This window comes from Salmo salar, chromosome ssa02 (assembly GCF_905237065.1).
Source record: "Salmo salar chromosome ssa02, Ssal_v3.1, whole genome shotgun sequence".
Lineage (NCBI taxonomy): Eukaryota > Metazoa > Chordata > Actinopteri > Salmoniformes > Salmonidae > Salmo > Salmo salar.
The window spans coordinates 65828298-65849073 of NC_059443.1; the positions used below are offsets into that span (position 1 = coordinate 65828298).

Below are 20776 nucleotides of genomic sequence, written 5' to 3' on the forward strand. Positions count from 1 at the left end.
GTGTGTGTTTAGGCCTACTGTCTGCAATCAGTGTAAGAAAGAAAGATGTTTCCCCTTAGCCTGACAACATCCAAAGTCAACAAAGCCATAACATTTTACAACACCGAAGCAGGCTCTCTCTCTCTCTCTCTCTCTCTCTCTCTCTCTCTCTCTCTCTCTCTCTCTCAAAACTCCCCACCTCCCACACACACTCGCCCTTCCCTGTAGGCTACAGAACACCTGTGAAGCTACACCAACTCCAGCATAGACCCATTGACGTGTGAGGCTCAGAGCCCACTGGAGTGTGTCCTACTGGATAGACCTGAAACGGGAGGGAGGTGGTGTAATTGTCCTGGGTTGGTCGTACACACACACAGGAAGGGTGTTCTTTTCTTCACCAGTCACTGCCACAAGGATCCATGGTCTCTCTGAGGAGGGCAACTGGCTGCAGTCATGGAGAAACAAGGAGGAAGTGGATGTAAACGGTAAGCAAGCACAGCCAATGACATCTCTCTGCTTTTCTCAGGACAAACTAACTGACGTGCTAGATAATAGGGTCCAGTTTTACAGCGCTTTACAGTATCAAATCAAATCAAATCAAATTTATTTTTATATAGCCCTTCGTACATCAGCTGATATTCTCAAAGTGCTGTACAGAAACCCAGCCTAAAACCCCAAACAGCAAGCAAAGCATGTGAAAGAAGCACGGTGGCTAGGAAAAACTCCCTAGGAAAAACTCCCTAGAAAGGCCAAAAACCTAGGAAGAAACCTAGAGAGGAACCAGGCTATGAGGGGTGGCCAGTCCTCTTCTGGCTGTGCAGGGTGGATATTATAACAGAACATGGTCAAAATGTGAAAATGTTCATAAATGACCAGCATGGTCAAATAATAATAATCATAGTAGTTGTCGAGGGTGCAACAAGCACGTCCGGTGAACAGGTCAGGGTTCCATAGCCGCAGGCAGAACAGTTGAAACTGGAGCAGCAGCACGGCCAGGTGGACTGGGGACAGCAAGTATCCAGTTACTAACTAGATCAACTACATGTTACTTCTAGATAATAGGGTCCAGTTTTACAGTGCTTTACAGTAACCAGTTACTAACTAGATCAACTACATGTTACTTCTAGATAATAGGGTCCAGTTTTACAGTGCTTTACAGTAACCAGTTACTAACTAGATCAACTACATGTTACTTCTGTATGTATTTACATGTTAGTAGCTTTAATAGACAGACGCAGTGTCTACTCTAGAACCGAAGCCATAGATTTGAATAGGGTAACATTTCCATAGAATATGTTGACATCAGGCAATTTCTATTGGCCCTAGTCATAAATAGAATGTTTGGCGTTCTCTGAGAAGATTGTCCCAATCTACCCTAAAAGGAGAAGAATACATAGCTGAAGAATGTATGTAATGATGTGGAAAATGTGCAGGTATATACTTAATTTTATATACTTATTATGTACTTATTGAAATACATGAAATTAGCTGTACAGTGTATTAAAGATAGCATCTTTGTCCAGATTGTATTTATACAGCTATTTTTACAGCAGTAGTTGTCACAAAGTGATTTGACAGTAACATGGTCAGTCACTTGAAAGAAGCAAAAATATGCAAATAAGTCCAAATGAAATCGGATCAAATGTTATTTGTCACATGCGCCGAATACACCAGGTGTAGACCTTACCGTGAAATGCTTCCTTACAAGCCCTTAACCAACAATGCAGTTGTAAGAAAATAGAGTTAAGAAAATATTTACTAAATAAACTGAAGTATGTGTATATATATATATATATATATATATATATATATGAAATATATAAGGTACCCCCTGTATATAGCGCCTATATCTATAACTATATCAATGTATGTATGTATATATATATATATATATATATATATATATATATGATATACAGGGGTACCGTTTCCGAGTCAAGTAAAATACAGTGCATTTTACCGTAGTAGGTCAAAACTTTTAGAAACTTTCTAAAGATAGACAATATTGTTATCTGTTTGACAGCAGTGGAATTTTCTTTTGTCGAACTTTCTTTATTGCAATTGATTATTTTTCAACTATAAAAGTAATGTTTCTTTGCAGGACAATGATTGTCCTGACTTTCAAGAATGTCTGAATTGTTTCGACTTGCTTTTCTTGTTGGCTGGCAAGTTTCACCATCCAATTAATTCAGATCTACAAGAGTGTAAGTTTCACCATGGCACGGACCCAGGGGCGGAAATCCCGGGGGGACACGACCCCCCCCATCCTGGGAAAAATATGATTTGTCCCCCCCAATATATCACTGAAACATAACTATGTAATTTAAATAATATTAATAATACGCAATGAAAGCAATTGTGCTGATTATAGACACTTAATAGCTTGTTTTTAAGTTTAAAAAGATTGCGACCCCCCCCCCACCCTTTGCCTCACAATGGTTTGATCCACTGCCAGTTCCTTAGTTGGCAAGGTAACAGAGGGGTCGTGTCTACTGTCTGAAAGGCACTCAATGAATGTAACTGACGTGAGGTTAATCTAGTCAATCGCGCACACACACTAGCTGAATATGCAGAGCTAGCGCGCAAATATTAACTATTAAGCTAGCTAGTACCTATTCCATTTATGTGGCGTCGTCAAAGATGGAATCTTTGCTATCGTCAATGTATTCCAAGGTCAGCATGCAGATGATGTAAGTTAGTGCTTCAAAGTCCCTGTGATAAGCTTAGCAATGAACTGAAGTCCAAACTGAACAGAACTACACTCTCTTCTACCATTGTCTTAAATATATTTAATGGTCTCGTTGCAAAAGCTAAATTGTCACAAGGGAACTTTTATTTAACCCGGGTAGCAAAGATTATAGCAAACACCACTGAAACTGAATTGGTGCTCGCTAGCTTTGCAAATTCAGCTATTGTTGGAAGCCAGACAATATGAAACAAACTATTAAAATTACAAAAGGTTGCAGCATATGTTGTGTAAATGGTGAACTCATACAGCTGTCAACTCTTGTCATTTTAATCCGTTTCACATTTGCTAGCTACCTTTTAGATCGAAGCCCAAATAGAATGATTGAAGATGATAGAAGCCCATCTCCTACTGTAAATAACCTACACACCGTGTGTGTGTGTAGCCAGCCAGCCAGCCAGCCAGGTAGAAAAATGGCACAAAAATAAAAGACGGACATCAGAGTATTTTTCAATACACCAAAACGCATAGTAAGAACCCTAGTAGCCTAATATCTGAAAGACTAGTCGAAAAAATGTTCATAAGAAAGAAATTAAATTCTAATGGAAATGTTTCACAATGATATCATTAGGTAGAGCAGGCAACAGATGGCACACAGACAGCAGAGTTGGGGACAGATATGCAGGGACAGACTGGCAGAGACAGGGAGTCTCAGGTAAGTTTGTTGAGTCTTTGTTTGGCAACATTATGAAAGGTTCTCCATTTTTTTGACTTGTAAAAAAGGAACATAATTGGAAAATGCCATGGATACCCCCACTCTCAACTTAAACTGGTGACTGAACTAAGATTTGTTAAAGGCAATGGTATTGCTGTTGTGATTAGTTGTGTAGTTTTGGGTACCGGTAGTTAGGAGTACGGCAAACACCTTATTTCTTTGGTTCCTCAATATACATTTACCATATTACAATGTAGGCTATGTGTTAAAGCACTACTTTTGGTGTCCCCCTCAGGAATTGCTCTTGAGAAAATTTCATGTAATTGTCCCCTCCAAAGTTGATATCAGATTTTCGCCCCTGCACGGACCGTGGCGATACCTGCTGCCCCATATACATAGAATCACTGGTCACTTATTTTTTTTTAAATATTTTTTATTTATTTAACTAGGCAAATCAGTTAAGAACAAATTCTTATTTACAATGATGGCCTACCAAAAGGCAAAAGGCTTCCTGCGGGACTGCTGGGATAAAAAAATATATATGTATATAGGACAAAACACACATCATGACACTAGTCACATTAATAATAATGTTTACATACTGCTTTACTAACTTCACATGCATATACTGTATTATATTCTACTGTATTTTAGTCAATGCCACTCCAACATTGCTCGTCCTAATATTTATATATTTCTTAATTCCATTCTTTTACTTTTAGATTTGTGTGTATTGTTGTGAATTGTTAGAGCTAGGAACACAAGCATTTCTCTACACTCGCAATAACATCTGCTAAATATGTGCATGTGACCAATAACATTTTTTTTTTATTTGACATGAGAATTATTAGAATATGGTAAATATTAGTCAATTTTTGCATTCTATACATGCTGACTTTCGCGGACTATAGGTGGGAAACATAGGTGGGAGGGCATACAGGATATCGACAATGTATTAACGCGCAATTTCTCTAAATGCGTAATCGAAACACTTCAACCACTGTACTACATTTTTATTCAACACCGTACAATTATTTATAGCGAACCAATCCTCTATAACAGTATTTCCCAACCCTGGTTCTCCAGTACACTCACCAGTACACATTTTCGTTCTAGCCCTGGACAAACACGCCTCATTCAACTCATTGAGAGTTTGATGATTAGTTGACAAGTTGAATCAGGTGTGCTTGTCCATGGTTACAATGAAAATGTGCACTGTTGGGGAACTGGAGGTACAGGGTTGGGAACTATATTCTAAGGAATGGTAGAGCCAAGCAACCTAAGCAAATATAGTTTTATGAATGACAGAAGAGACATTTCCCAGCCTGTTCGAGTACCAGTACCAAGTCGATGTGCAAGGGTACGAGATAATTTAGATATGTACATATTGGATAAAGTGACTAGGCAACATTATAGATAATAAACAGTAGCAGCAGCATATTTGATGAGTCAAAAGAGTTAGTGCAAAAAGGGTCAATGCAGATAGTCCGGGTAGCTATTTGGTTAACTACACTACATGGCCAAAAGTATGCGGACACCCTTCAAATTAGTGGATTCGGCTATTTTAGCCACATCCGTTGCTGACAGGTGTAAAAAATTTAGCACCATGCAATCTCCATAGACAAACATTTGCAGTATAATGGCCCATACTCAAGGGCCCAGTGACTTTCAATGTGGCACCGTCATAGGATGCTCACTTTTCAACAGTTCGTCAGATTTTGGCCCTGGTAGAGCTGCCCCGGTCAACTGTAAGTGCTGTTATTGTCAAATGGAAAAGTCTAGGAGCAACAATGGCTCAGCTACGAAGTGGTAGGCCACACAAGCTTACAGAACGGGACTGCCGAGTGCTGAAGCGCGTAGTGGGTAAAAATCGTCTGTCTTCGGTTGCAACACTCACTACCGAGTTCCAAACTGCCTCTGGAAGCAACATCAGCACAATAACTGTTCGCAGGGAGCTTCATGAAATGGGTTTTCACGGTAGAGCCGCCACACACAAGCCTAAGATCACCATGTGCAATGCCAAGCATCGGCTGGAGTTGTGTAAAGCTCTTCGCCATTGGCGGAGTGATGAAGCAGGCTTCACCATCTGGCAGTCCAATGGACGAATCTGGGTTTGGCGGATGCCAAGAGAACGATACCTGCCCCAATGCATAGTGCCAACTGTAACGTTTGTTGGAGGAGGAATATTGGTATGGGGCTGTTTCTCATGGTTCGGGCTAGGCCCCTTAGTTCCAATGAAGGAATATTGTAATGTTACAGCATACAGTGACATTCTATATGATTTTGTGCCTTCCAAGAAGAGTGGAGAAGGTTATAGCAGCAAAGGAGGGACCAACTCCATATAAATGCCCATGATTTTGGAATGAGATGTTCAAGGAGCAGGTGTCCACATACTTTTGGTCATGTAGTGTATTTCATCCAAGTCCTTGTGGTGAGATACCCACTGTAGGTAGAAACAGTTGAGTTGTGTGTGTAGCAGTCTAATGGCTTGGGGGTAGAAGCTGTTCAGGGTCCTTTGGTTTCAGACTTGGTGCATCGGTACCGCTTGCAGTGCGGTAGCAGAGAGAACGGTCTATTTTAACAGAATAGTACTCAGTAGATGGAGTCTTTGACAATTTTTAGGGCCTTCCCCTGTCACCGCCTGAAATAGAGGTCCTGGATGGCAGGGAGCACGCACCAAGCTGTTATTCTCTAAAGTATAGTATGCACCGTGTTGGCATACGCAGGGGATTGAGGACAACCTTATCGCGAATTTGAAGGGCACCATGACAGGGACTGATGCATGCACTTCTGTCTCTTCTCAGTCTGGCAATGCACCATCACCGTTCGTTAGAATGGTATTGCTTTGGCGATACCACACGTGTGACACGCACAGCTGTATACACACACACAACCCACTTGTCTCTACCTATGTACTGTATGTAACCACACGAACTGGTGTAGTACCTACTTCTGAAAAGAAGGAGGAACCAGGTCCTAATACTTATAATAATATGATTATTATGTGCTTAAGGAGAAAGGATTTCATTGTTACTAAAGCCAATTCTAAAGTATAGTTTCACCAGGTCATCTAACTCGGGTAGTATTTCAACAGTGACGTGCACAGCAACAGGCAGCCAGGGAGGCATGCAGTTAACCACATCCCCTATATAAATATAACTGCGACTTTATTCCCAAAATGTTGACTTTAATCTCTAAACTAAAATTGTATTTTATTCTCAAAATATTGCCACTTTATTCTCGAATACATCAACAACCACCACCCATCGCCTCTTCACTTGACCCGAATACTCTTCCATACTAATGAGACCATGTTGATCTACCAATCTGACCTCTATTTTCTTCTTATCCCATTTAGTCAAGTTGTGGTCGAGAGCCCTGTACGACCACTGCGGTCTCTGGTGCGGCCGTGTTTCATCTTCCTCCTCTTCCTGTCCACGGTCATCTTGATCATCCTCTTAGCTTTTCCTGACAGCTCCTTCCAGACAGACTGGTGGGAAAACCTATCACTGTACACATACTACCGTGGATGGACCAAACCCGACCGCCCCCTTGGACCATCCCCAACCACCATTCCCCCAACCACAGTACCAGCCCCACCCTCAACCACTATACGCCCGCTACCAACCAATCACTACCACTTTGGCTACCCTCGTAACTATCACTTCATTGTAGACGAACCGGACAAGTGTAATACCCAGACCCCGTTCCTGGTGCTGATAGTCCCCGTGGTGCCCGGTAACCTGGCTGCCCGGGATGCCATCCGCAGGACGTGGGGTAATGAGACCCTGGTGCAGGGGAAGAAGGTACAGACACTATTCATGCTAGGACTTCCTGGAGGACCAGATGCTCAGAAGCTGCAGGAGAAGGTTGGTCTTGATTGTTTTAGCTTTTTTTTAGTGTTGTTTATTTTTTTTAAGTGTGTTGGGGTTGTTAATATTTAAAAAGAGTTTGATTTGATTTTGATTTGATTTTGATTTTAGCTGACCTAACTTTGACTTTGACTCAACTTTGTCTTGACTCTTGACTTTGATTTGAAGGTGAACCAGGAGAGCCAGGTGCATCATGATCTACTCCAGAGCAACTTCCTGGACTCCTACCTCAACCTCACCATTAAGACCATGGTGATTATGGACTGGCTGGCCACCCACTGCACCAATGCCACCTACGCCATGAAGATCGACTCAGACATGTTCCTCAACGTAGAGAACCTGATGACTATGTTGTTGAGACCGGACATCCCCAAGGTGAACTTTATTTTTATTTTATTTTATTCAACCCAACCTCCACCTCTTTGGGGGACAACTTTATTACTATAACAGTCTCTGTCTGTCTGTCTGTCTGTCTGTCTGTCTGTCTGTCTGTCTGTCTGTCTGTCTGTCTGTCTGTCTGTCTGTCTGTCTGTCTGTCTGTCTGTCTGTCTGTCTGTCTGTCTGTCTGTCTGTCTGTCTGTCTGTCTGTCTGTCTGTCTGTCTGTCTGTCTGTCTGTCTATTTCATTTACTAAGTTACAGTTTATTATTTTTTTCTCCTTCTAAATCTTTAATAATTCCATACAAAGATTAAATTCCTTTCCTATTTCCCAAGGTGAACTACCTGACGGGGATGCTGATGTGGAATCGACCAGTCATCCGGAACCCCAACTCCAAATGGTATGTTCCGGTAGAGATGTTAGCCGACAACCGCTACCCGACCTACACACTTGGCATGGGATACGTCTTCTCCAACGACCTGCCGGTGAGGTTCGTGGAGGTATCCAAGGACATCAAGCTTTTTAATATAGAAGACGCCTATGTTGGCGCCTGTATGAAGAAACTGGGCCTCTCGCCCACAAACTCACCAGATCCTTGGCAATGGAAGGCCTATCTCGGCAAGTACAATCGCTGTGAATTTTCCAAAGTCATCACCTATATTGTGATCCGCTCGTCCCAGATAGTGGACTACTGGATGGACCTGAAGAAGACACCTGGTTCACCCTGTCCCTAGACACTGATTTAGGGTCAATTTTGTATTTTTTCATCCTAATGGTAGAGTCTAAGTCTTTAGGTATCCAATATACCTGTATATTTTCATGAAAAAACACTGCTGTAGGTCTGCCACCTTCCACCTCAGATGCGGAAGGCTGACATTGGCGGATGTGGTGGATTGAGACGCAGCCCATCCAATAAAACGGTTATCTCTAGCTTAAACAGACAGATTCTGATGGGATTTTTTTTAATTGTGTTTATTCAATTTCCGTGCGGACATTGACTCTAGTACTAGTACTAAGATTCAGGGAGTGTATCAGTGTCTGAGGGGCATCTTATGTAAGGCGGCAGATAGCTGAGCAGTTAGATTGTTGTGCCAGTAACTGAAAGGTTGCTAGTTCAAATCCCCTAACAGGTGGCTCATAATAATGGCTGGAATTAAGTAAATGGAATTGTATCAACCACATGGAAACAATGTGTTTGATACCATTCCATTTATTCTGTTCCAGCCATATGAGCCTGTCCTCCCCAATTAAGGTGCAACCAGCCACCTGTGCTAGGAATATGATGGCGTGTGTGTCTATGTTCTTTATTCTTAATGACATCATCGCTGTGACAATATGAGCAAAGATGATATCATACATTTAAAGCACTTATAGATTATTTATGTTATGAAAAGCACAATAAAAGTTTAATAAATCATTTTTATTATTACTGTCATAAATCATTGACATGGTGAATGTATTGCAGTTGACAACAGGGATCTTTAAAAAAAAAAGAGAGACAGTTTAACTTGTCTCGAAGAAGAAAGGCTCTGTCCGAAGTGTTGACAATAAAGGCATCTTTATACTCTGCTCTCATGTCTTGGTTTCTCTTGTTCTACCAAATAAACTACCTGATGGAAGGAAAGTGTTTACATCCCAAATGGCACCCTATTTCCTATATAGTGTACTACTACCCATAGGGCTCTGGTCAAAAATAGGGAACTATATAGGGAATAGGGTGCAATTTGGAACAGAAAAAGTGCTTGTGGTGAGAGAAAATGATGAAGAGTAAGAGGTGAAGAGGAAACAAATACCATTGCTGAGAGTCTTTCAACTCGTCAGGAAGACAGGCAGGCAGTATAGGACCTAATTTATATTCTTAGACGTTGCCGACTCCTGCCAGATCTTACATAGGTATTTTAAGTATCAGCTAACCACATGTTATAGCAATTTGTCAGTCGATGAAGTGGCATGCATCCAGTGGTTGTTGCGTCGCCTCGCCTTTTGTGGAGCACACCCTAGGTCTGTCAGACATCTCTCTCTGCTTGGTATTGTTAGGTCACAATACACCAGACCACCCAGAACTAATGCCACGTTCAAGTGCTAGTTGGAACTAGGAAACGCTGACATTTCAGACGTGCTAACTAATAGTTGTAGTTAAACACGTGCCGCGTGTCAACAAGTCAGACATTTCTGAGTGTCCTAGTTTCGTGTAGCACGTGAACGCGGCAACATTCAGCGTGGCGCAATCATTACACAGATGATTACCGTTTACGCCAACGAAAAAAACGCAAACAAGAGTTTCTATTGAACGAATTCATGTAGGTCCCTCCCTGTTTCGTTCCGTTTGCTTCCGTTTGTTTCCTAAATGGTAAACGGTTTTCGTAATGAACACACCCCAGCCTTAAGCCTCTTGTCCACCAGATTGCTTTCCAGCGGAAGTCATTCTTTGTCAATGGAGCAGTCCGCAACGTTGAGTTGGGGATGCTGCACTAGGCTGCGGTGCGTTCTGTGTACCGCATGCGTTCAATATTTTCAACTTGTGCGTTGCTTTACCGTGCGGTGGTACAAACAGAAGTTCATAAACAGTCAAGCAAGTTAGCTAGCTATCTAACTACAAAGATAACCACTTTGTTAGATACACTACATTACCAAAAGTATGTGGACACCTGCTCGTCGAACGTCTCATTCCAAAATCATGGGTATTAATATGGAGTCGGTCCCCCCTTTGCTGATATAACAGACTACACTCTTCTGGGAAGGCTTTCAACTAGATGTTGGAACATAGCTGTGGGGACTTGCTAATATTCAGCCACAAGAGCATTAGAGGTTGGGGACTGATGTTGGGCGATTAGGCTTGGCTCGCAGTCGCCGTTCCAATTCATCCCAAAGGTGTTCGATGGGGTTGACGTCAGGGCTCTTTCCAGGCCAGTCAAGTTCTTCCATACCGAACTCGACAAACCATTTCTGTTTGGACCTCGCTTTGTGCACCGGGACAATGTCATGCTGAAACAGGAAAGGGCCTTCTCCAAATTGTTGCCACAAAGTTGGAAGCACAGAATCGTCTAGAATGTCATTGCATACTGTAGTGTTAAGATTTCCCTTCACTGGAACTAAGGGGCCTAGCCTGAACCATGAAACACACAGCATTATTCCTCCTCCATCAAACTTTACAGTTGGCACTATGCATGGGGGCAGGTAGCGTTCTCCTGGCGTCCGCCAAACCCAGATTCGTCCATCGGACTGCCAGATAGTGAAGCGTGATTCATCACTCCAGAGAACGTGTTCGAATCGCTCCAGAGTCCAATGGCGGCAAGCTTTACACCACTCCAGCCGACGCTTGGCATTGCACATGGTGATCTTAGGCTTGTGTGAGGCAGCTTGACCATGGAAACCCATTTCATGAACCTCCCGACGAACAGTTATTGTGCTGACGTTGCTTCCAGAGGCAGTTTGGAACTTAGTAGTGAATGTTGCAACCGAGGACAGACGATTTTAACACGTACATGCTTCTGCACTCGGCGGTCCCGTTCTGTGAGCTTGTGTGGCCTACCACTTTGCGGCTGAGCCGTTGTTGCTCCAATATATTTCTATTTCACAATTACAGCACTTACAGTTGACTTGTTGGAAAGGTGGCATCCAATGACGGTGCCACTTTGAAAGTCACTGAGCTCTTCAGTAAGGCTATTCTACTGCCAATGTTTGTCTATGGCGATTGCATGGCCGTGTGCTCGATTTTATATACGTCATTAACGGGTGTGGCTGAAATGGCTGGATCCACTAATTGGAAGGGATGTCCACTTACTTTTGTATTTATAGTGTATATCCAAATGGACATTAGTATTCACATTAAGGGCCTGTTACAATACATACATCATGACGGATTTTATGAATATCCACGTTGTTAGATCAGATTTGTTGAACGTGCACCAATCCGGAGTCCTTCTATCCCCCACGGTCTGTGTTCCATTGACCTCTTTGCCACATTTATAGAACATACATGTTTTTCTGTGATGCAACGTGTCAGCTATATACAATACATTTCTATCTGGAACTTTATAGAATGCTAAAATGTAAATATATGACGTAGAACAGATACACTTTTTAGTCAGGGCAATCGTTTCAGCTCAACACAATACATTTATATCTGTCAGTGGTGGCCTCTCCTGACCTGTAGCCAGGTATGCAGCTGGCTGAGCGTGCGGTGTGTGGGAGGGGCTGTGGAGAATAAAAAACAAAAGGCACCCAACCTACACTGGCTCCTCCTCTACCTGTGGGCGGCCATTTTTTCGCTCACCGTCGTCAACGTACCTTGAGGAAGGAGAAAGAAGACGTCAACCAGGTGCTAATCCCGTTGAGAGCCATGAGCCGGATTTGATACCAAGAGACAACATGAGGTATGTGTCAATTAAAGCTGGAGTTTGTTTGTAGACATTGCGCTATTTTTTTTTGAGGGTGTGTTAGTTATATTTCACACTATCGCGATCCAGTCAACAGGGATTACGATTACACTGAACGTCATCAAATATAGTTTGCCGGTTCTAGAGTAGGTTACTGGATGTGTGCAAACTTTAGTTCCAGCCTATGCCAGCCCAGCGCTAACACGCCTTAGTCAAATAAACCGACTGAAGACATAATGATGACAGGTGTTTTAGTGCTGGGGTGTAACAACATCCAGCACACCTAGTAACTAGAGCGGTGTTGGATATCCATGGTCTAGGGGTGGGCAACTCCAGTCCTCGAGGGCCTGATTGGTGTCACAGTTTTGCCCCAGCTAACACTCCAACTCCATAATCACCTAATCATGATATTCAGTTTAGAATGCAATTTGATTAATCAGCTGTGTTTGCTAGGGATGGAGTTGCCCACCCCAATCAGGCCCTGGAGGACTGGAGTTGCCCACCCCTGGACTTCAAACACTTGTTTGTCTTTATACGATTTCATTATTTATGTGATTGTCAGACAGCCAAGGAATAGTTATTGTAGTCTAACTACACCACCAGCATACCAGACGCAATAGTCTTCGTAACAAACTCATGTACAAAGGGCAAAGCAAACCGTGGTTATGCAATATAGCCTACTCTTGGTGCTTTCAAGACCCCTGATAACATGACGCTGCTGCAACAGATGTCGCGTTCAAAACAACTGGGAACTCGGAAAAAAAGAAACGAGCACAGCAAACAAGAAATATAAATCACCAATATATTGTTTTTAAGATATTTTTAATTGATATCTCATATACTATACCTCTATAAGACCAAGTGATATGTGCACATATGGTTTGCACATATCACTTGGTCTTATACAGTATATGAGCGATCAATAAAAAATATTAATATTCATCTTAACAATATATTCATGATTTATATTTCTTGTTTGCTGTGTAAGGGGTGATTTCAAGAAATGTTTATACATTCAAATGGTACTTCTGTACAACAGTGTGGCAAGAACCATTGACCTATGAACCATTGACCCCTCTCACTCTTTCTATCCTTTCTCTCTTCATCAGCCCAGCTCTGATGCAATCATGTACAGCCCTTTCCGGAAGCCTGTATAGAAGACCCTGTTTTTTATTCATCCTGGTGGCAGTGGCTGTCTCAGTGACCTACACCACCTTCGCCTTGAATTGGTGGAACGACCCACAGGGACCCTCGGTAATCAATCACACTGGAAAGACTCCTGATGATGACAGGACTAATCACACTGGAAAGACTCCTGATGATGATCAGGTGAACACACGTGTCTTGACCAATCGGAATGGTGTCCAATGGGAGGATCCCGGGCGGTACCACGTGGCATACCCACGGGGGTACAAATTCGTAATGGATGAGCCGGAGAAGTGTCGGAACGGGAATCAGGCCCCGTTCCTGGTGCTGATGGCCCCCGTGGCACCTGGTAACCCTACTGGAAATTTCACACAAGATTAACACATTCTGTTTTCAATTCTAACATGATCCATTGCATGTGAAGTGACTTGATAACCTGTTTCCAATACATTTTGAATGTATTTAGGAACTAAAAATGCAATACAAACTAGCTTTTTTTCAAGTGTTTGTGAAAGCCGACGAAGAAATTGTTACAGTAAAATGTGTTATTGTGTAATTATTGTATTTTTAACATGTACATTTCTGGTAGGTAATCTGGCCTCCCGGGACGCCATCCGCAGGACGTGGGGTAATGAGACCCTGGTGCAGGGGAAGAAGGTACAGACACTATTCATGCTAGGACTTCCTGGAGGACCAGATGCTCAGAAGCTGCAGGAGAAGGTTGGTCTTGATTGTTTTAGCTTTTTTTTGTTTGTTTTAAGTGTGTTGGGGTTGTTATTATTTAAATAGTTTGATTTGAGTTGATTTTGATCTGATTTGAAGGTGAACCAGGAGAGCCGGGCGCACCACGACCTCCTCCAGAGCGACTTCATGGACACCTACCATAACCTGACCATAAAGACCATGCTGATCCTCGAGTGGCTCGTCTCGCGGTGCCCCGAGGCCTCCTACGCCATGAAGATTGACTCAGACGTGTTCCTCAACGTCCAGAACCTTGTCTCCATGCTGGTCAACCCTGACACTCCCAAACAGAACTACATGACCGGTCTAGTCTGGTGGCACAGCCCGGTACTGAGAAACCCAGACGATAAGTTCTTCCTGCCTTATGAGGTGATGGCCGAGTCGGAGTATCCCCCGTACCCTCTGGGGTTTGGCTACATCATGTCCATGGACCTCCCCAAGAAGATCCTGGGGGTCTCTCCACAGATCAAGGTATGTTGATTTTCTGTATTTTGCCAAACAAATGTTCCTATGTATGGGACTTAAAGTATAATTTTTCTTTATTTCTCTCATTCATTGGTAGCACTATTATGTGGCATTCATAAAGCCATTCATTATTTAATTAATCCAGTCATTCATCCATTAATTAAGTAATCTCATTCAAGCCCATCTACATCGAGGATGCCTACCTGGGGATGTGTCTGAAGCGGCTGGGCATCTCCCCCACCGATCCTCCCAGCAAGTCTCTCTTTGATGTCAACCCCATCTACAGCTACGGACGCTGCAAACTGTCCACTGTGGTTGCCGTGATGACGACCAGAGTGAGCCAGCTGCTGAGGTACTGGCAGGACTACACAAGGCCCGGCCCGCCGTGCTGAGAGGGTAATCACCAAAGCAACCATTGCTTCTTCCTGTTTGGAAATGAACATGAAGACATTTCCTGTATGTTTCCCTTCCTGGAAATGTTGAACTAAAACTTTGGGTAAGAGACATTAGCTCTTGCATAAGAGACATCCGTTCAGTCTTGTTGGGAGATCCATAGGTTGTTTGGCATTTTGCTAATGTGTGCCTCAACCCCTCCATTTACACTGACTGTGGTGCAGTGAAGGTGGATAGGTTTTGGAGAGGTCTTATTGGGCCTGTCTCAATACCTTTCAACTGTCACATGCTTCAACAAAAAGAGCCCAAGCTGCATATTTGTATAATACCTTAGAGCCTTAAGACGACTGTATCCTATCAGATCCGTGCTAGCCGACACCCGCATGGTGGTTGTATTGGTAGTGTCGGAGGTGGCACTGTCAAATCCACAAGCGGCTCCCAGCGTTATACCTAAAGTGGACATTGCCATTGGCTGCAAGGAGTTGCACAAGGGAAATCCCATGCAGCCTTGTTTCCAAGTTTGTCAACACTTTACTTGACACCAGCATCATAACACAATCATAACCATGTCATAACAGCTGATGTAACTTGTTATAATATGGTCATAACAATGTCATGACACATAGTTAGACCTGTTGTGACATATTGTGCTATTTTATAGCTGGTTATGACACCTACATTAGTGTCAACATACCACATGGCAATAGCCTACATGTCAACAGTATGTTTGTTATATACACTACCATTCAGAAGAAATGTCCTTGTTTTGGGATTTTTAATTTTTTTTGTCCATTAAAATAACATCAAATTGGATCAGAAATACAGTGTAGACATTGTTAATGTTGTACATTTTATTTGACCTTTTATTTAACTAGGCAAGTCAGTTAAAAACATTGTTATTTTCAGTGACGGCCTAGGATCAGTAATTTACGTAACAACAGAATGCGGCGCAGCAAGCGACTGAAGAGACAAACAATTTGCTAGTTACAGCATCAGCACATGCTCTGGAAAGACAGCAGAGAGTAGAAAGGCAGTTACAGCAGCGCATCCCCTGAACAAGGTAACGTTAGGTGAGAAGCCTGACCACGGAGATGGGGGTGATGAAGTGTACTTAATGAGCTTTAACCGAAAAACAACTGGCATTTGGAAAGTTTGAGGTGAGGGAGAAAGTGTGGCAGAACAAGTATTAGCATTGTTCAGTATCTTGCTAGCTGGATCGAATTCTCCGTTAGCTAGCCAAAGACATTTTGAGCAACATTAGCCAACTCATCTGATCAAATAATTGAGTTTAGGGTGTGAATTGGCTTGCTAATAAAGCCAGACAGCTAACGTTACAACATCAGATGAGCTAATATTACTAACCTAACCAATTCGCTGTAGTTTTAACTGGTATACGACTCCTTGCTGTTCAAGTTATAACGTGTTAGTTGCTTACTCGACCCTGGCAATCTGTGTTAAATGTTAACAGATAGTGGTTAGTTCATTAACTAGTTAACTAATGTTTTCCCTCTACAGTATGTGGTTAATTTTCAGAACGAGAGAATTAGGTGAAAATGAGGCGTTGCTTGTTAAACAAGTGGATTCAGGGATCAATTGTAGCTGGAGCTGGGCCTGGCTTATGCTGGATGCCACTATAGAGGTGAAAGGAACACCACACAGGAACACTCTTTCCACTTTTGCTGGCACATTGTGGAACAGATGTCCACAGGCAGAAGGTGTATGGTGTGCAGTGTAGCCCAGAGGTATTGTTTTGGTTGTGTTGAACTTGACAGTAACTGTGAGGGGAGGGGGTTATACTTTCTTTTTTTACTCAGTGAATGTTATTTTTGTGCACATGTAGCCTTGTGCACTTGCTCGCTTGTGCACTTGATCGATGTCTATAGTGGCCACTATAATAGAGCAAAAAATATAATTCCTGTTTGTTTCATTCTATTTCTACTTTAAGATGTTTTTTTCCCCAAGTGCAATATTTAGATGTGTGTGTGTGTGGTCACAAGCGTTCTATTATAAACGCTGCCATGGCTAACTGCAATATTAGTGTATTGTATTTTCTCAAGACTTGAGTGTCATTTGCAGTAAAGTCTAGGCAACAAATAACATTGGATTGCTTTCTTAACCTAATTCACAGCTAAGAAAGGTAAACATTAACCACTTTATTTTACACACAGACTGATTATGTAGATCATATTCTTTGTTGTTTAATTAGTTAAAACCTGCATTTCCCCCTAGCAGGGATTTGTTTTGCATGTTTCAGTGCCCCCCCAAAAAAGTACATTAGTGTCTAGTTTGAGAAACAGATGCCTCACAAGTCCTCAACTGGCAGCTTCATTAAATACTACCCGCAAAACACCAGTCTCAACGTCAACAGTGAAGAGGAGACTCCGGGATGCTGGCCTTCTAGGCCAGCCATCGGGGTCTTACGATTTTGCCACATATTCAATTTAAACCTACATCAAAGTGTGTGCCCTCAGTCCTGGAGGGAATCTAGCCTGTTTCCAACCCTTAGTAAACTTCTGGAAAAAATTGTTTGATCAGATACAATGCTATTTCACAGTAAGAAATTGAAAACAGATTTTCAACACGCTTATAGGGAAGGACACTCAACAAGCACAGCACTTACACAAATGACTGATGATTCGCTGGAAGAAATTGATGATACAATTATTGTGGGGGCTGTCTTGTTAGACTTCAGTGCAGCTTTTGACATTATCGATCTTAGTCTACTGCTGGAAAAATGTATGTGTTATGGCTTTACACCCCCTGCTATAATGTGGATAAAGAGTTACTTGTCTAACAGAACACAGAGGGTGTTCTTTAATGGAAGCCTCTAAAACATAATCCAGGTAGAATCAGGAATTCCCCAGGGTAGCTGTTTAGGCCCCTTACTTTTTTCAATCTTTTTCTAACGACATGCCACTGACTTTGAGTAAAGCCTGTGTCTATGTATGCGTATGACTCAACACTATATACGTCAGCTACTACAGCAACTGAAAAGACTGCAATACTTACCAAAGAGCTACAGTTAGTTTCGGAATGGGTAGCAAGGAATAAGTTAGTCCTACATATTTCCAAAACTAAAAGCATTGTATTTGGGACAAATCATTCACTAAACCCTAGACCTCAACTAAATCATGTGGAAGTTGAGGTGACTAAACTGCTTGGACTAACCCTGGATTGTAAACTGTCATAGTCAAAACATATTGATACAACAGTAGCTAAGATGGGGAGAAGTATGTCTATAATAAAGTGATACTCTGCTCTCAATAACACTTTCAACAAGGCAGGTCCTACAGGCCCTAGTTTTGTCACCTAGACTACTGTTCAGTAATGTGGTCAGGTGCCACAAGGAGGGACTTAAGAAAATTGCAGTTGGCTCAACAGGGAGCACGGCTGGCCCTTAAACGTACATGGAGAGCTAACATTAAATACATTCATGTCAATCTCTTATGGCTCAAAGTGGCGGAGAGATTGACTTCATCACTACTTGTTTTCATAAGAGGTGCTGAATGTACTGAGCTGTCTGTTTAAAATACTTGCACACAGCTTGCATACCAATGCATACCCCACAAGACAAGCCACCAGAGGTCTCTTCACAATCCCCAAGTCATGATGTTCCACTGGATATCATAAGGTGAATGCACCAATTTGTAAGTCGCTCTGGATAAGAGCGTCTGCTAAATGACGTAAATGAACAGACTATGGGAGGCGTACAGTACTACATAGAGCCATGACTACATGGAACTATTTTCCACATCAGGTAACTGATGCAAACAGTAGAATCAGATTTAAAAAGCAGGTAAAAATACACCTTATGGAACAGCGGGGACTGTGAAGACACACGCAAAGGCACAGACACACGCATACGCACACATTGTGATATTGTTATATGGTGGTATTATACATTTTGTATTGTTTCCGCAATACAATTGGTATTGGTAGGTTGTGCGTTTGTGTCCCAGAGGATACATTTTGACCATTCTATTTTGTATATAGTTTGTATGTGTGTGCTGTTTTTCATTTATTAGGTGGGTCTTAAAAGGTTATTTGGGTTTGTTGGCTATCATTGAGTGGGAAAGGGAGTGTGTGTGTGACGTCTACTAGTGTGTGTGTGTGTGTGTGTGTGTGACGTGTACTGCAATCGTCTTGCAACACCGGGGTCGAGAACGCGCTCTCAAACTTCCAAGGAAGAAGTCGTTGCCCTCATCCGTCAGATGCACGCCATCCATATGGTATAGTATAGCCATCAGATCCGACCCGCTTGCTCACAGCTTCACTAGGGTCGGACAGCATTCCTGTGTATATTAAGACAACATGATGCAGGCATGAGAAATGCGTTGTACTCCAGCTCTGCGTATATGAGTACTGGCGCAGTAAGTAGGCTGGATAACCAAGAAGCCATAACTACTGGTATTACGCTACTGGCTGACATTGAACATTCTCAGGGTATTGTTCCCGATTTCAATATTCTTTAATGATATATTGTGTGAGATGTACAGTACCAGTTGAAAGTTTGGACACACCTACACATTGAAGGGTTTTTCTTTATTTCTACCATTTTCTACATTGTAGAATACTAGTGAAGACATAAACTATGAAATAACACATATAGAATGATGTAGTAACCAAAAAAGTGTTAAACAAATCTAAATATATTTGAGAATCTTCAGTAGCCACCCTTTGCCTTGACAGCTTTACACACTCTTGGCATTCTCTCAACCAGCTTCATGAGGTAGTCACCTGGAATGCATTTTAATTAACAGGTGTGCCTTGTTAAAAGTTAATTTGTGGTATTTCTTTCTTTCTTAATGTGTTTGAGCCAATCAGTTGTGTTGTGACAAGGTAGGGGTGGTAAACAGAAGATAGTCCTATTTGGTAAAATATCAAGTCTATATTATGTCAAGAACATCTCAAGTAAACAAAGAGAAACAACAGTCCATCATTACTTTAAGACATGAAGGTCAGTCAATACAGAACATTTCAAGGACTTTGAAGTTTCTTTAAGTGCAGTCGCAAAAACCATCAAGCGCTATGATGAAACTGGCTCTCATGAGGACTGCCACAGGAAAGGAAGACCCATAGTTACCTCTGCTACAGAGGATAAGTTCATTAGCGTTAACTGCACCTCCAGATTGCAGCCCAAATAAATGCTTCAGAGTTCAAGTAACAGACACATCTCAACATCAACTATTCAGAGGAGACTGCATGAATCAGACCTTCATGGTCGAATTGCTGCAAAGAAAGCACTACTAAAGGACACCAATAAGAAGAGACTTGCTTGGGCCAAGAAACATGAGCAATGGCCATTAGACCGGTGGAAATCTGACCTTTGGTCTGATGAGTCCAAATTTGAGATTTTTGGTTCCAACCGCCGTGTCTTTGTGAGACGCAGAGTAGGTGAACGGATGATCGCTGCATGTGTGGTTCCCACCGTGAAGCATTTAGGAGGAGGTGTGATGGTGTGGGGGTGCTTTGCTGGTGTCACTGTCTGATTTATTTAGAATTCAAGGCACACTGAACCAGCATGGCTACCACAGCATTATGCAGCGATATGCCATCCCATCTGGTTTGCGCTTAGTGGGACATCATTTGTTTTTCAACAGGACAATGACCCAACACACCTCCAGGCTGTGTAAGGGCTATTTGACCAAGAAGGAGAGTGATGGAGTGCTGCATCAGATGACCTGGCCTCCACAATCACCTGACCTCAAGTCAATTGAGATGGTTTGGTATGAGTTGGACCACAGAGTGAAGGGAAAGCAGCCAACAAGTGCTCAGCATATGTGTGAACTCCTTCAAAACTATTGGAAAAGTGTTCCAGGTGAAGCTGGTTGAGAGTGCCAAGAGTGTGCAAAGCTTTCACGGCAAAGGGTGGCTACTTTGAAGAATCTCAAATATAAAATATATTTTGATTTGTTTAACACTTTTTTGGTTACTACATGATTCCATATGTGTTATTTAATAGTTTTGATGTTTTCACTATTATTCTACAATGTTGAAAATAGTAAAAATAAAGAAAAACCCT

At 42.2% G+C, this 20776-nt stretch overlaps 2 protein-coding genes across 2 annotated transcripts; both read left to right on the top strand.

Annotated features, from left to right (window-relative positions):
* The first annotated feature begins 171 nt into the window (after nt 1-171).
* Nucleotides 172-9199, top strand: LOC106590431 (beta-1,3-galactosyltransferase 2). The gene is made up of 4 exons (XM_014181469.2): nt 172-464; nt 6739-7249; nt 7421-7627; nt 7966-9199. Exons 1-4 carry the CDS (start codon nt 433-435, stop codon nt 8362-8364), a joined length of 1149 nt encoding a protein of 382 aa, XP_014036944.1. The 5' UTR covers nt 172-432; the 3' UTR covers nt 8365-9199.
* A 2675-nt stretch (nt 9200-11874) lies between these two features.
* LOC106590435 (beta-1,3-galactosyltransferase 2) lies at nt 11875-15567 on the top strand. Its single transcript, XM_014181480.2, has 5 exons — nt 11875-12006; nt 13119-13504; nt 13745-13875; nt 13978-14367; nt 14541-15567. The coding sequence occupies exons 1-5, from the start codon at nt 12002-12004 to the stop codon at nt 14751-14753; spliced, it is 1125 nt and encodes a 374-aa protein (XP_014036955.1). The 5' UTR covers nt 11875-12001; the 3' UTR covers nt 14754-15567.
* The last annotated feature ends 5209 nt before the right edge of the window (nt 15568-20776 follow it).